The 16,273-nt window shown below is 41.0% G+C and overlaps 1 protein-coding gene and 1 long non-coding RNA gene across 2 annotated transcripts in view; one reads left to right on the top strand and one right to left on the bottom strand.

Moving 5' to 3' along the window:
* LOC134348078 (cilia- and flagella-associated protein 47-like) overlaps positions 1-8,337 on the top strand; it is a 712,768-nt gene extending 704,431 nt beyond the window's left edge. The window contains exon 64 of the mRNA XM_063050919.1: positions 7,718-8,337. Coding sequence (XP_062906989.1) covers positions 7,718-7,942 — 225 coding nt within the window. The 3' untranslated portion in view covers positions 7,943-8,337. The remainder of the gene's footprint in view (positions 1-7,717) is intronic.
* The window catches only part of LOC134348079 (uncharacterized), a 104,484-nt gene that overhangs the window by 42,331 nt on the left and 45,880 nt on the right, over positions 1-16,273 (bottom strand). The gene's annotated exons all lie outside the window — the stretch shown is intronic.

Below are 16,273 nucleotides of genomic sequence, written 5' to 3'. Positions count from 1 at the left end.
TGTGTGTTTTGGTGATGATATTTCCCATTCTTCTAAAGCCAAGAGGTTACAAGCCAATTTTGCTGAGTCTCTTCTCACAAGGCAACCTAAGCCCATCCCAAAAATCAATCCATAACAAATATTTCCCTCAAGTATTTCCTTCCCTGAGTTTTGAGACCAGACCTGCACACAGTATTCCAGCCATGGTTGTTTCTGGCCTTCCTACCTCCTTACATGCTAACTTTCAATGATTAAGACAACCAGCACCTTTAAAACACATGTTTATATTTACTCCTATGAGTTAATTTCCTTTGTTCTGTCAAGCACCTTCACTCCATCTGCAACAAACAGGATTTCCCTGTGGCCAAACATTTTAATTCCAATCCTCATTCCCATTCCAACATGTCAGTCCGTGGCCTCCTGTACTGCCTGCGTAGCCTCCAACCTGATGTCATGAACTTCAATTTCTCTAACTTCTGGTAATTTCAGACCCCCCCCCCACCCCACTTCTCCTTGTTTCTGTTCCCCATTCTGGCTCCCCATTTACCTCTTCTCTTCTCCTCACCTGCCTATCAGCTCCCTCTGGTGCCCCTCCTCCTCTTTATTCCTTGGTCCCCTCTCCACTTCTATCAGATTCCTTCTTCTTTAGCCCTTTACCTTTTCAACCGATCACCTCCCAGTTTCTGACTTCCCCTCCCCCTGCTCATCTGGCTTCATTTATCACCTTCCGGCTTGTACTTCTACCCCTACCCCACCTTCTTATTCTGGCTTCTTCCCCCTTCCATTCCAATCCCGATGAAGGGTCCTGACCAGAAATATTGACTCTTTCCATAGATGTTGGCAGGCCTGCTGAGTTTCTCCAGCATTTTGTGTGTGTTACTCTGCATTTCCAACGTCTGCAGAATCTCTTGTGTTTGAGTTAATTGACTCACTTTTTTTTCACATGCTTTCCATATGCCATTTTCACGTGCTTTCCCATTTTTCAGGTCATCTGTCATATTGAAGTCCTCACAGCTGACAATATCAGTTAAACTTGAATGTACTTTATTTGATCCTCTCATCCAAATAACTGATATGGATCATGAAAACAGAAGGCCCGTTAACAATCTCTGCAGCATCTAACTGACCTTGGCCTCCTAGGTTAAAAATGACCGGGTTTTTTCACTTTTCCCCATCTTTAGTGTGTTCACAGATCCTCAAGTCTCAACTATGCTCGTGTGTTACCCACAAGGCTAATTATGTTTGATATATTTTCTGTGAACCTTATCAAAGGCTTCTGAGAGTCCAAATACACCATATCCCCTGGTTTCCCTTTCCCTTTTCTGCAAATTCCAGCCTTAAAATCCTGGCAGATTTGCTATCAAAAATGAGGCTTTCATAAATCAGTTTTGATCCTGCACAATCCGATTATTGTCAAAATATCCTGTCACAACTTTCCATGTTGCGGATGTCAGGCTAACTGGTCTGCAGTTCTTTAGTCTTTGATCATTAGATCTTCAGGACTTACTGGCTTTCAATCCCAATAACTTCTCGATAGTATTTTTTTAAATGCTGGTTTTATCTCTTAATTCACTCTAAACCTGTTGTTGTCTGCAATTTGTGGAAGGTTTTCTACATCTTCTTTGAAGACAAACAGAAACTGTGTTTCATTCATTTCCAATCATCCTATTCCAAAAGACTATAAGACCATAACGCATAGGAGCAGAATAAGGAGATTCAGCCCAATGAGTCTGCTCTGCCATTCCATCGCAGCTAATTTATTATCCTTCTCAACCTCATTCTGCTACCGTCTTCCCATAACCTTTGACACCCTTACTAATCAAGATCTATCAACCTCTGCTTTAAATATACCCAATAAATTGGGCTCTATGGCCATCTGTGATGATTAATTTCACAGATTTACCACCCTCAAGCAAAACAAATTCCCTTTCATCTTTATCGTAAAGTAGCACCTATTATGAGGTTGTGCCCTCTGGTCCTAGACTCCCCACTATAGGAAGCGTCCTCTCCATGTCCACTCTATCTAGGCCTTTCAGTCTTCAGTGAGATAGCCCTTATTCTTCAAAGTTTCACTGAGTACAGACCCAGAACCATCAAACACTCCTCATACAATAATCTTTTCATTCCTGGGATCATTCTCGTGAAACTCCTCTGGACTATACATATTGCCCAATATAATTTTTCCTGTCTCAGCCTTTAATGCAGCATTTCTCAACCTTTTTGCCCAGGAGGAATCCTTGAAATAATTTTCAGGTCTCAGGGAAGCCCTGCATAAAAATTATTATATCTACTGATCATGGTATGTTAGTGTGATCAGTAAGTTGTAGATATAATAATCCAAAAATAATTGTCAATGCTCTTTCAAGTAGAGAATTATTTTTTAGCTAAGCTTTCTAGAAAAAATAGGTTGTTAAGCTTAGCTTACCTTTCTTGAAATTAATCTCTTTATTTCCCTTTCATAAATTTTAAAAACTCATACGGCAAACATAATAAATTTCTGTTAAATAACTGTCTTACGCCAAAATAGGATTTAATTTTTCTAAAGGTAGGCTGGGTAGGTTTAATTTAAATAAAGGTTGTAAATTGTTTTTAATTAATGCTATTTACAACATGAAAGTTTAATGATAATGCTGAATAGTAAAGTTACTATAAGGCATAATTCAAAGCAGTATGAATAAAAATATAGCCTAAGACACGATTTTATACAAGACTTTGTAAAAACATTTTCTCACTAAGTGACATGATCAGGCTCAAATATAGGCCTAGCATGTGAAACCTGCGCTTGTGGTTTGCTGCACAGATACTCGATTCCGATCAAACGAGATAAGCATGCACGGATATTACCTTCAACTGAAATGAGATGAATTCTATCCTTGCTCTTGATGCTTATTAAAAAAGAAAAAGCTTGCTCACACATGTAAGAGGTTGAAAATCACAGAAAAATGTTCATTGCTTTCCTGTGAATGGCAGGATACTCTTCTTTTACAGAAATCCAAAACTTGTCCAGGGGCAAGTCAGTAAATCTCATCTTGAGTGCACAATCAGACTGCAGCTCATATAGTTCTTCCTCTTCTCCCAGTCAGTTCTCAGACTGAACAGTAGATTCAGAGAAAGTGTCCATCATCCAGTTGTACACTTGCATTGAAAAGGAGGAAAAATTCTGTTCAATTTTGTTCTGCAGTTCTTCCAGGGGGTTTTCAATAAGATTTGAGACTTTCTGATATCTTTCCTCACTCTCAAGCTCAAACAGCAGTGGAAACATTTCAAGATTTCCCTTTGCAACATGATTTTTCCAAAGATTCAGTTTCCTTTTAAATCTAAGAATCTTGTCACTTGAAGTCAAAACCTTTTCTCTTGGGTCTTGCAGAGACTTGTTCAGCTGGTTCAAATGCTTGCTGAAATCCATATACACCACATCTACTGCTCTACCAGCATCAATGTGTTTAGTCACATTCTCAAAAAATTCAGTTAGGCTCGTAAGGCACGACCTGCCTTTGACAAAGCCATGCTGACTATTCCAAATCATATTTTGCCTCTCGAAATGTTCATAAATCCTACCTCTCAGGATCTTCATTAACTTACCAACTACTGAAGTAAGACTCACTGGTCTATAATTTCCTGGGCTATATCTACTCATTTTCTTGAGTAATGGAACAACATCCGCAACCCTCCAATTCTCCGGAACCTCTCCCTTCCCCATTGATGATGCAAAGATCATCGCCAGAAGCTCAGCAATCTCCTCCCTCGCCTCCCGCAGTAGCCTGGGGTACATCTCATCTGGTCCCGGTGACTTATCCAACTTGATGCTTTCCAAAAGTTCCTATACATTCTCTTCCTTAATGTCAACATGCTCAAGTCTTTCAGTCTGCTGTAAGTCATCCCGACAATCGCCAAGATCCTTTTCCGTAGTGAACACTGAAGCAAAGTACTCATTAACTACATCCGCTGTCTCCTCCAGTTCCATACACATATTTCCACTGTCACACTTGATTGGTCCTATTCTCTCACATTTTATCCTCTTGCTCTTCACGTATTTGCAGAGTGCCTTGGGGTTTTCCTGAATCCTGTCCACCAAGGCCTTCTTATGGCCCCTTCAGGCTCTCCTAATTTCTTTCTTGAACTTCTTCCTGCTAGCCTTATAACCTTCTAGATCTCTATCATTACCTAGCTTTTTGAACCTTTCATAAGCTCTTCTTTTCTTCTTGACTAGATGTACAACAGCCTTTGCATACCATGGCTCCTGTACCCTACCATCCATTCCCTGTCTCATTGGAACGTACCTAAAGAGAACTCCACGCAAATATCCCCTGATCATTTGCCACAGTTCTTCCGTACGTTTCCCTGAGAACGTTTCCGATTTATGCTTCCAAGTTCCTGCTTGATAGCCTCATATTTCCCCTTACTCCAATTAAACACTTTCCTAACTTGTTTGTTCCTATCCCTCTCCAATGCTATGGTAAAGGAGATAGAGTTGTGATCACTATCTCCAAAATGCTTTCCCACTGAGAGACCTGACACCTGACCAGGTTCATTTCCCAATACCAAATCAAGTACAGCCTCTCCTCTTGTAGGCTTATCTACATATTGTGTCAAGAAACCTTCTTGAACACACCTAACAAACTCCACTCCAGCTAAACCCCTCACTCTAGGGAGATGCCAATCGATATTTGGGAAATTAAAATCTCCCACCGCGACAACCCTGTTATTATTACAGCTTTCCAGAATCTGTCTCCCTATCTGCTCCTCGATGTCCCTGTTACTATTGGGTGGTCTATAAAAAGCACCCAGTAGAGTTATTGACCCCTTCCCGTTCCTAACTTCCACCCACAGAGACTCCGTAGACAATTCCTCCATGTCTTCCTCCTTTTCTATGGCTCTGACACGATCTCTGATCAACAGTGCCATGCCCCCACCTATTTTTCTTCCCTCCCTCTCCTTTTTGAAACATCTAATGCCTGGTACTCAAAGTAACATTTCCTGCCCCTGAGCCATCCAAGCCTCTGTCATGGCCACAACATCATAGCTCCAAGTACTGATCCATGCTCTAAGCTCATCTGCTTTGTTCATAATACTCCTTGTATTAAAATAGACACATCTCAAACCATCAGTCTGAGCACGTCCCTTCTCTATCACCTGCCTATCCTCCCTTTCACACTGTCTCCAAGCTGTCTCTATTTGTGACCCAGCTGCCTCTTCCTCTGTCTCTTCAGTTTGGTTCCCACCCTCCAGCAATCCTACTTGAAACTCTCCCCAGTAACCTTATCAAACCTCACCGCCAGGATATTGGTCCCCGTGGGATTCAAGTGCAACCCGTCCTTTTTGTACAGGTCCCTCCTGCCCCTAAAGAGGTCCCAATGATCCAGAAATCTGAATTCCTGCCCCTTGCTCCAATCACTCACCCACACATTTATCCTCCACCTCACTCTATTCCTATACTCACTGTCGCGCGGTATAGGCAGTAATCCTGAGATTACTACCTTTACAGTCCTTCCTAACTCCCTGTAGTCTGCTTTCAGGACCTCCTCCCTTTTCCTGCCTATGCCGTTGGTACCAATATGTACCACGACCTCTAGCTGTTCTCCTTCCCACTTCAGGATATCTTGGATGTCATCAGGAACATCCCAGACCCTGGCACCTGAGAGGAAAATTACCATCTGTGCTTCCTTCCTGCATCCACAGAATTGCTTGTCTGACCCCCTAACTATAGAGTCCCCTATCACTGCTGCCATCCTCTTCCTTTCCCTACCCTTCTGAGCCACAGGACCAGACTCTCTGCCAGAGGCGCAGTCACTGTTGCTTCCCCCAGGTAGGTCGACCCCCCCCCCAACAGTACTCAAGCAGGAGTACTTATTGTCAAGGGTACAGCCACAGGGTTAACTATTTCTGTTGCATCATCCAGAACCTTTTTTATTTCATCTCCAAGAGTTTATGACATCAACATCTCTCTGTGAAGGAAGCAGTGTGTTGTGATAATGTCAAGATTTTCTTTTTTACAAGAGAATCAAAACCTCTCATGGATCCAACCATTGATGGGATGCCATCAGTACAGGTGCCAACACAGTTCCTCCAAGACAGACCTTTTGTTTCCAGATATGAAGAGAAAACATTAAATGTATCTTGACCTTTGCTTGTTTTGGGCAACTCTTTGCAACAGAAAAAGTTTTCTTGAATTTCGCCATCATTTACAAATCTTACAATTGCTACAGCATGACATTTATTGGTGAAATCTGTTGACTCATCAAACTTGATAGAGAAGCTGTTGTTTTTCAGTTTGTCACACAAAACCTCTTCAGCATCATGTGATATGTCATCAATACATTGACTTATCGTAGTGTTTGAGAATGAAATCTTTTCAATTTCTCATACTGCATCTTGTCATAGCATTTTACCCACTTTAATTTTACATGCTGGCATTATTAGGCTCTCACCAACTGTGTGACTTTTCCTTTTCTGAGTAATAAGTTCTGCTAGTAAATAACTTGCTTCCTGAGCCTTTTTATTTGGATAACCAGTCTATGTAAAATTCATTGATAAGTAGCTATCATTGTGTCCCTTGTTGCACTAGTGCAGTGAAATGACTCAGGAGATAGTAATTCTTCATCATTAGCCTTATCAAAATTGTCTGTAGGCCGAGGCCTAGAATCCTCCTCTTCCATCTCACAACCTTGTCTTCAAAATTTGTCACATTGAACCATCTTTAGATTAAAAATTTCCCTCCAATTTTCTACTACAGTAGAGTTTGTTCGCTCCCATAAATCAGTCAGTGGTACATCAGGGGAAGTTGGGGGAGATAATTCTGGAGGGAGAAGCTGAATCACTGCCCAAATTGGGTGAGTCCATTCAATGCTCGGAAAACACACTTCACACTCTTCATCAGCCTGCTGTGCTGCCCTCCATGCAATACTGCACTCACCAATTATCAGCCTTCTGTCCTCCCCTCCATGCAATACAGCACTCACCAATTATCAGCCTACCATCCTCCCCTCTGTGCAATACAGCACTCACCAATTATCAGCCTACTGTCTTCCCCTCAGTGCAATTATCAACGGCCTCCCTTGTCTCACATCAGAAACTGAGAATGGACTCAACCAAACAAACGCGGTCCTACTGCGTACTGCTGCACTGAGCTGAGAGACCTCTAATGAGATTGCTGGCGGGGCTGCTCGGTTACTGCCTGCCACTGTGAGTGCTAGCATCGTGCGTTGTGTGGAGTTCAGAAAACGATGGTTTTTTTAATCACTGTTTCTTGAGTCAGCAACTCGGACTCGTAAAAATAAGAAAGCCTGCTAAAAAAAATGCCATCATGACGGCATCCCAATGACTCCACTCGGAGTTAAGGGCTTTCTTCTTCTTCTTCTCTTACAGAACCTCTAGAGACCTCTCGCGGAACCCTGGTTAAGAACCCGGCTTTAATGATTCACGTTATCTTCACCCAATCTTTTACTTTTCACATTTCTATAGAGGCTTTTATGGTATATTACACTTCTCAATGATACTTATTCTACTTTCTCTTCCTTAATCCATTTCATACCTTTCTCAACTGGCAGGACTTTCATTCTTGCCTGATCAGCACCACCTTATTAGAGGACACAAGATTTTTGCTGGGACCAGTGCATTGGCCTTTGTGAAAACAGAAGTCCTGTCTCAATTCTAGAATTTTTGACATGGTGTTTTGTATATGAACTAAATAAAAGCTATGAAAAATAAATGTTTGACCTCTTATCACTTGTATTTATAGACTGCAGATATGCAATGGATGTACGAGATCAATAGTTTGGATCCCCAGTATAATCCTCCTAATGTTCAACATGGTAAAACCATCACAACAGGATTCCGTCGCTGTGTTTCGGTACAACAACGCAACTTTATTCGTGAAAATCTCAAGGTGAAAGCAACTGCAGTGTCCTCTCCTCTTAAAGGTGCTCCTCTAGTCACATTAAGCAAGATAAGTAGAGCAAAGTAAATATAAAGTAATTTACATTTCAATTGACTCTTATTTGGCAAATGTTTAAATTTGGTAAGAACACTAATTACTTTGTTCTGATGTGCAAATAAAAACTGATAACTTTTAAATGATTTAGATGGAAAAATTATCCTATTTTCATTAACATCTATAAACATGTGTTTGTTGCATGACTATATCTAATGCATTGTATTTTTCCAATAATCCTTGTCAGTGTAACCATGTCTATTCATGTCATTTTGTTTGTACAAGATGAATTTTATCTGCATTCACAATATTAAAAAAATTTTCTTTGATCATCCAAATAGCTTGTCAACAACTGTAATCTTTGGTACATGAGTTAGAATTAATGTTCATCATTAATAATAAACTGAAAGAAATAATTATTTGTCAGTCTTTCTGCGGATAACATTTGTTTTTAAAGCTTGATAAAATATTTGTTCAGTATACTTCAATTATTAATGTTACTTTATTAACATAAACAAAATAAATTAAATAAGTATTCAAAGTGAAGAATTCTGCTTAAACAGTGAATTATAAAATGCAAAATGTTCATCGCTGTATAATGGAAGGTATATTTAAAACCAATTCCATTTGCAGTAGAGCATTTCATATTTCACATTCACTGACATGTTTGTGGTATTTTCATTTAGTTTTTTATGAATCCTGAAAACTAATTTTGCTGGTATGGGAAATATCATAAAAGGGACAATGGAAAGATGAATGTTGAAATGTGGACAATTGTCAAGAAATGGCCAAGCATTCATGGGTTAGGTGTGTGTTTCCTTCATAGTGGCGGGTGATGTTTGATGAAAGAAACATGTTCTTCATCCACAGCAATGCTTATTTTACTGATACTTTAAGAAGTATCTAGGAGGACCTTGAGCTACTTTGTACATCCCACAGCCTGGGCACCTCTTTGGCTAACACCACAACTCCTTCCCCCAACCCGCAATTCAATATCATAACAACATGTTTTTACATGCAGGGAACCCCTAGTTTACCATGTGGGGGAAATAAGAGCCTTAAGATACAGTTTCAGAATAGTGGCAGCCAATTTGAGATGGAGTTGAGGAAGAACTTCTTCTTTCAGAGAGTTATGTCTTTGAGATTGTCTGCCAGAGAAAACAGTGAAGCTGAAGAATCCAATACATTCAAAGCCAAGGTAGACAGGTTTTAGGTTTAGATAGATAGAGATAGATAGATAGATACTTTATTGATCCCAAAGGAAATTACAGTGTCACAGTATCATTACAAGTGTACAGGTGTAAATATTAGAAGGCAAGTAGAAAGAATAAAAAATAAGTTACCACAAACAGTCGAACAGGAAGGGGGTCGTCACTTCCCTAGCTATAGGTTGAATCATTATAGAGCCTAATGGCCGAGCATAAGAATGACCTTATAGAGTGCTTTTTGGAGCAGTGCAGTTGTCTTAGTCTATTACTAAAAGTGCTCCTCTGTTCAGCTAAGGTGGCATACAGAGGGTGAGAAACATAGTCCAGAATTTCCAGGATTTTTCATAGTGTCCTTTGTTCTACCACAGTCTTCAGTTTGTCCAATTTGACTCCTATAACAGAGCCAGCCTTTCTAATCAGTTTATTGAGCCTGTTGGCATCACCCATGTTGATGCCATTGCCCCAGCACACACATAAAAGATTGTACTGGTGACAACAGACTGGTAGAACATGTGAAGGAGAGGCCTGCATACTCCAAAGGACCTCAGTCTCCTCAGGTAGAGACAACTCTGGCCCTACTTGTACACAGCCTCTGTGTTGATGCTCCACTCAAGTATGTCATCCAGGTGCACTTCCAGGAACCTGTAGCAGAGTCAGCGGTTATGGGGAACCAACAGGGAAGGTTAACAATAAAATGCCCACAATTTTAATGAATGACTTGGTGGTCTTTAAGGGACCTTAAGCTGACTTCTGCTCATATTTCTTATGATGCTTTTTGTTATGTTTAGTATCTTCACAACAGTAAACTAATTCAAAGGAAGACACAGGAGTCCAAAATGTGAGTCTAACTTTGTGTTTAAGCGAGGCGTGCACATATCACGTGGTAGCATGATGCCATACGCAATTCATGTATTTATACATATAACCAGTATTGAATTATTTAAATGAACAAGAATGCTTAATCAACCAATATACTGTATATACAAGATTGCTCAAATATTACTGAAGTACTGAATACACAATACTTCTCTCTTCTGAGCTATAAACTCCAGCTCAATAGAGAATGTATCTCAATTGTATACACAGTATGGTAGATGCTACAGCAACTATATGGATATCCACAGCACTGCAAATCTTACATTCTCCCATTCAGATGTGGGATAACATCTTTCCTGACAAGGGGGATCACTGCTTGGCTGGTGAAATTTGAGGTTGTGAATCAATCTCAAGTTCTGGTTCTGGGGCCTCCTCTGTGGTGCTTGTAGGAGTTGACTCTGAGACTGCAGAAAGTGGTTCTGATGTCGGTCGCCACCTTTCCTCTCTAACAATTGACTCTGCTCTCCTCAACTGATTGATGTGTCCTCTCTAGATGACATCAGATGCAAACCCCACTGTGAAAGAGAGCGGTACAGTTCCATCCTTAATCTTTCCAAATACCCACTTTTGATCACCTCTGTAGTCCCTTGCCACGACTGCTTGTCCAGGAGATGTGGTGAGTGCATGGAATGGGCTGCCGGCAGCGGTGGTGGAGGCGGATACGATAGGGTCTTTTAAGAGACTTTTGGATAGATACAGGGAGCTTAGAAAAATAGCGGGCTATAGGTAAGCCTATTAATTTCTAAGGTAGGGACATATTCAGCATAACTTTGTGGGCCGAAGGGCCTGTATTGTGCTGTAGGTTTTCTATGTTTCTATGCTTCATTGCAGGGGATGAGACATGCAAATTGTGGATAGAACTCCAATCAAGTTGTAGTTGTGTCAGCCAATCATGACTCCATACTGCTGACCCTCCTGTTTTTACCACATACAAGCCCAATGTGGCTTGTTAGTTGTTGTATTTCACATGTTACAAATAACATTCCCACAGGTTTTACCTTTTCTCTAGTATAAGTTCTTAGTTAGTTATCTGTAGGCTTCTGTTCAGTATCTTTAAAATGCTATTCGAATTCATTCTATGGAATTACTAAAACAGCGAAGCCAGTGTCCAACTCCACTTTAATTAATTTGCTGTTCACTTCTGGTGTAAGTCATTGTCACCAGGTTCGGATATGACTCCAACGTGGAGTGAGAGACAGTGAAGCAGGTTGATAGTTCACAGACTTTAATGCAAACAGAGTTAGAGGGAAAAGAAAACAATAAACGCTAAACCAAATAAGGCCATTAGCTAAAGCTCTCAAATGGAAAACAAAACCTCACACTGTGGCTGAAAAGAATAGCTAAATATAAAATGAATACCGCTAGTCTTCAGAGTCAGTTGATTTGACAGTCCAATTTCTCAGGCAAGGCTAAATGCAAGCAGGCAGCGACGCGTTTCAGTGCTGGGAAAGAATGGAGTTAAATACTATCACAATGAAATAATAACTAGCTGACACGTGCACACTCACGAGCGCAATTGCCATATATGCTGCACTGCTGAATCCATGGTTGGGACAGTCATATTGCTTGTCTCCTGTTAGTTTACACATTGTAAATCTCAAGGCTCTTCAGTCCTGTGTCACTCATATCATTATCAGATTTTTTATGAGCAGCATGCAGATTAGTGCTCTTTTTGAAACTGCAACTTGGCTTTTTATCTTTTTCTCTTCCTGGTGCAGTCTATTTATTCTTGTTTGCTTGGCATGCTGTTTGTATGTATCCTACTTCGTTGCATTTTCTGTAAACCTACATTGGTCTGGTGTATGTGAGCCCCTGCCACAATGGTAACACAATTTTTTGGCCAGGCCAGTTTCTGTTTAAGTGTTGCAGTTTTGTTCTTTCAGTGCATCACAAAGCCCATCACTGAAATGTCAATGTTCAGCTAATCTCTTCAATTCAGTCACGTAAGCTAAAATGGACTCCCTTTCCTTTTGATTCCACTGATGAAAGCTAAAGCATTCTGCAGTCAACAATGGCTTTGGTTCTAAAAGTTCCTGCATTATTTTTATGATATCAGCAAAGTTTATTTTGGCTGTTTTGGTTTGAGCAGTTGAACTTTTAAGTAAGCTGTATGCTCTTCCACCAATTACACTCAGCAAAATTGGTACTTGCTCCTCATTGGCTATTTTATTTGCTTCAATATACTGCTCAAGTTGTTCAGTATAGATATTCCAGCTTTATGCCATGTAATTGAACGTATTTATCTTTCCAATGTAGCCAGCCATTTCTGAGATTTATTTATTTATTATTATTATTATCGTTATCATTTGGTACTCACTGTCTGTGAACCCATGAATTTCATCTCTTTTATGCCTTATTTTTATCTCAACCTTCTCTTCAAAAAAAAATGTGCTGTGCTTTTTTTACTCAACTATTTCTCTCCTTCTCTGAATAATAAGAACGTGTTCTACTTCAACAGATAGGTATTCGCCTCAGTTCGTCTTAAAACTACCTCTTTGCTACTATTATGCTTTGTAACTCCAAAACATAAAATTAATCAAAAGTGAAACATGGAGTTGGGAAATAAAGTGTCCACCTCATTTTTACTTTGTCCTGAAGCACTTATGACCTGGTGGCATGATGACATATGCCATTCACATACTTTTGATATAACCCATAATGAATTATGTAAACAACAAAAATGCTTAATCAAACAATATATTTACAATATTACTCAAATGTGACAGAAATATTAAATAGACAGCCCTTCTGAGCCTACAACACAAAGTAACTTTGGAACCCTGTGTAGCTCTGAGACTGGCCTATGGGTTCCTGACTGTGTTGCTAAATATTTACCTTTTATCTTTGCATCTATATGAATTAAATGAAAAATTAAACTGGACAAAACGTGGCATGTCTGTCTTTTTTTTTCTTCTGTTAAAGTCTTGCATGAGATTTGCAGACAATTCACAGTGCGACATGTAATTGCTATTGAAACATGTCTTGAATATTGACTGATTATCTTTAAACAAAATTCTTCCATCTTATTGCAGCTAATGACTTACTGAAGCATGTTAAAATTTAAAAGAGTACAATTAGTGATATAATTGTCTCATAAAATACTTGCACCAAACAAATGAGCCTTTCAAGAAATAGGCCATAAATCTTTGAGTTCTGGGAGGTCACAATTAATATCTTATTTTTAACAAAGGTGTGAGGGTTCGACAGTAGGTGTAAACCAGATGTAGTTTTTTTGAGAGTAGGCATGCTGACAGGAAGATGTAGCACCCACTCATTTAGAAGTACGTGCCAAAATGATAAATATAGGGAAAGGTAACATATTCAGTTATAAATCTGGTGTTTATGGATTTGTAATCTACCATTTTAAGAAATACCTGTGAAAATCAACTGAAGGCTATGAGAAAATGGATGGTAGAATGAACTAAACTTTTTACAAACTTCAACAGTCTTGGAAGACCTACTTGTTGCCTTTAATTCTAGCTACATCTTGGTGAAAATTTCCTTTATCATCTGAGGTCATTAGCTGTAACTTCAGTTGTTCCACAGCCATGCAGGATACTGTAGCCTAAAATTAAGAATGTAGCCAAATGAAATCCCGATAGGGATCAAAAATATTGAGATCCCAATGACAAAGATGGCTATTCATTATTAAGCTAGTTCCATGGTAGATTGAGTTGTATTCACCAACTATTTCACTGCAGGGTATTCTCTGCCCCTTTCGTGTTTGAAAATATAGGGAGAAGGCTTCATTTGGAGATGTCAGACTAGTTGTGTCACAACTGTTACGTACCCCGTAACTGGGTTACCAAACCAGCAGAAATGGATCACTCATTTGGAGTCTGGATTACTAGAACTAAGAAAGTTTTATTAAAGAAACAAGCAACACAGTACTCTAATCAAAAGGATAATAAATGCAACAGTTCAGCAATGATAAACACACATGTACACAGAATTAGGATAACAGAATCAATCAAGCTCTATCGTTGTCTAGGAGTAAATGACCAGTTTCAAAGTGACGCAAAGTTCAGTTCAATTTAGTTCAGTTCAGTTCACCATAATCACTGCCGTGGGAGATGGACAGTGGGGGGGAAGGAGAGAGAGAGCAAAACGAATGAATATTCAAACGGCTTCCACACAGACCTTCGATATTCTTCGCAGTCAGCTTTCAGGCGAGCCCTTTGTGATGTCTTCTGAGGTCACCAACCGTGACCCCTCCGTTTCCAGATACGATCGTTTCTCTGCGGTGAACCTGGCACCCAGGCAAGGGCGGACACACACCAGGTTCCCACTGATCGTGCCTTTCCACCCTGTGCGTCTATGGCTTGGTCCCACGACCAGCCTTCCAAAACTTCCCACCGACTTGTGGGAGACGCACCGCTTCCAGGGTCTCGTTACCTCAGGGTGTCGTGTGTGTGTTACCTTAGCGAACTTGTCCCTTTTTATCCCCCTGCTGGGGTATCGCCTGTCCATCATTTCAAACAGTTCAGGGTTCAAAGGGGGAGCCGATCTTGACAGCTCTCCTTCCGTTAAACTCTCCCGTCCCTTCATTAACATCTCCAAATGCTGCTCCATTGTTTTCCTTATCTCTCTTTCTCCTGAAGACAGGTGGCAGACCAACTGCTGATCCCACTGGTGCCAGCACAGGACAGCTAACATCTTAATCTATGTGTATTCTTGTCACACTTCCCACCCTTAAGGGTTTTTACCGGGGTAAAAATTACAAACATGAATACATTATTTGATACACACAAATACACATCTTTATCAGCTATTTGGCTAATACAGCGAATTTGAAGTTGTCAACACCTGACAGACAGTCAGCCATCACATTTTCTGTTCCTTTTATATGTGTTATTAATAATCCCTTAGACCAGGCTCCAACTTAGCAAACTTCATAGTGGCAAAAAAACACTGATGAATTGCGATCAAAGTAACCTCTCATTCGGTTTCGTCCCGGACCACAATAACAAGGGTCGTCCCATTCCGACTTAGTTTTCTCTCGCAAGGGCTTAGTAGGAGGAGGAGGGGTAGTAACCGCAGAGTTATTGCAAAACTTCCTACAGTACCCCACCATCTCCAAGAGCCTTCTGAGGGCCCTCCTGTCTGTCGGGGTTGGGATGTCAGAGATAGCTCGCACTTTAGCTTGCATCGCTGCCAGCTGCCCCTGTGTCACCACAATTCCCAGGTAAGTGACCTTCGTGTGGCCGAACTCATTTTTTTCAAGGTTCACTATCAAGCTGGCTTCAGACAGCCGTATTACATCGCCAATACACACCTCTGTGTTCGTCAGCCCTTTCGTCACTGAATTACTCATTCTATAGGACCGTTGCTCGCTAGGCTAGCCTAGCGTAACAAACACCACCCAACGTCCCAGTTCTTTGCATCGCCTCAGGACAATCAAACACACGTGTGCGGGTCGTTTAATTACTTCTTCTAAAGAGTCGCTTTGTTCCAGGATTAAGGGAGAGACCTTATCAGCAGCGCTGGCCAAAACAATAGCCTTCTCCCATCTGGTCGATACCATACTCATCTTTTCAAAATGGTTTTTTCCTCTTATCAGGGGGACCCTAGCTTCATTGATTTCCGCGCTAACACCGACTAGGTTTGTTAGCATATCAAAAACCTGTGACCGTCTCAGTTCGCGTCGGCCATAATCAATAACATCCTTCCTCTGGTGCAGCCGGTGAACCTCTTTCATGATTCCACCAACTGTTTCCTCCAGCACCTCAACATGTCCACCGAGGGGTACCTTGTGGGCCAGGTTAAAAATCTCATCCCCATAACTCTTTTGCACCACCCCCCATTCCTCATCTGCGGGTACGGTACTTGGTCTCCCTTTCTTCCTTAGCACTTCCTCCTCCACAATAGCCTACTGGTTCCCTTGTTAATTCTGCGTCAGAGAGAGCTGTCTCCGCCAAAACCATCAGCCCCTCGTCTCGCTCCTGCGCCTGCAGAAATTCTTTCCTGGCTAATACTAAGTCTGTCTCAGCTCCCCCACTACCTCTTGTTTCACTACACTCCTTCTTTTCACTTTCTACCCCCTTCTCGTACAAGGCTGGCAGAAACATCTCAGCTAAATTTACTACCACAGTCCCATGATGAACATGTGAGTCCATGGGTGGGGCCTCAATGCCGGCAGGCTGACCTGTCAATCTCACGGCTGGGAACACGATTTCCCCGGCGAGGTCATTACCGAGCAAGACTTCCACGCCTTTCATCAGTAATTCGGGCCTCACCCCGATCGTGACTAGTCCAGAGACCAGGTTGCTTTGTAAGTGTA

Source organism: Mobula hypostoma, chromosome 6, assembly GCF_963921235.1.
Source record: "Mobula hypostoma chromosome 6, sMobHyp1.1, whole genome shotgun sequence".
Classification (NCBI taxonomy): domain Eukaryota; kingdom Metazoa; phylum Chordata; class Chondrichthyes; order Myliobatiformes; family Myliobatidae; genus Mobula; species Mobula hypostoma.
This window is presented reverse-complemented; position numbering and strand designations above follow the sequence as displayed.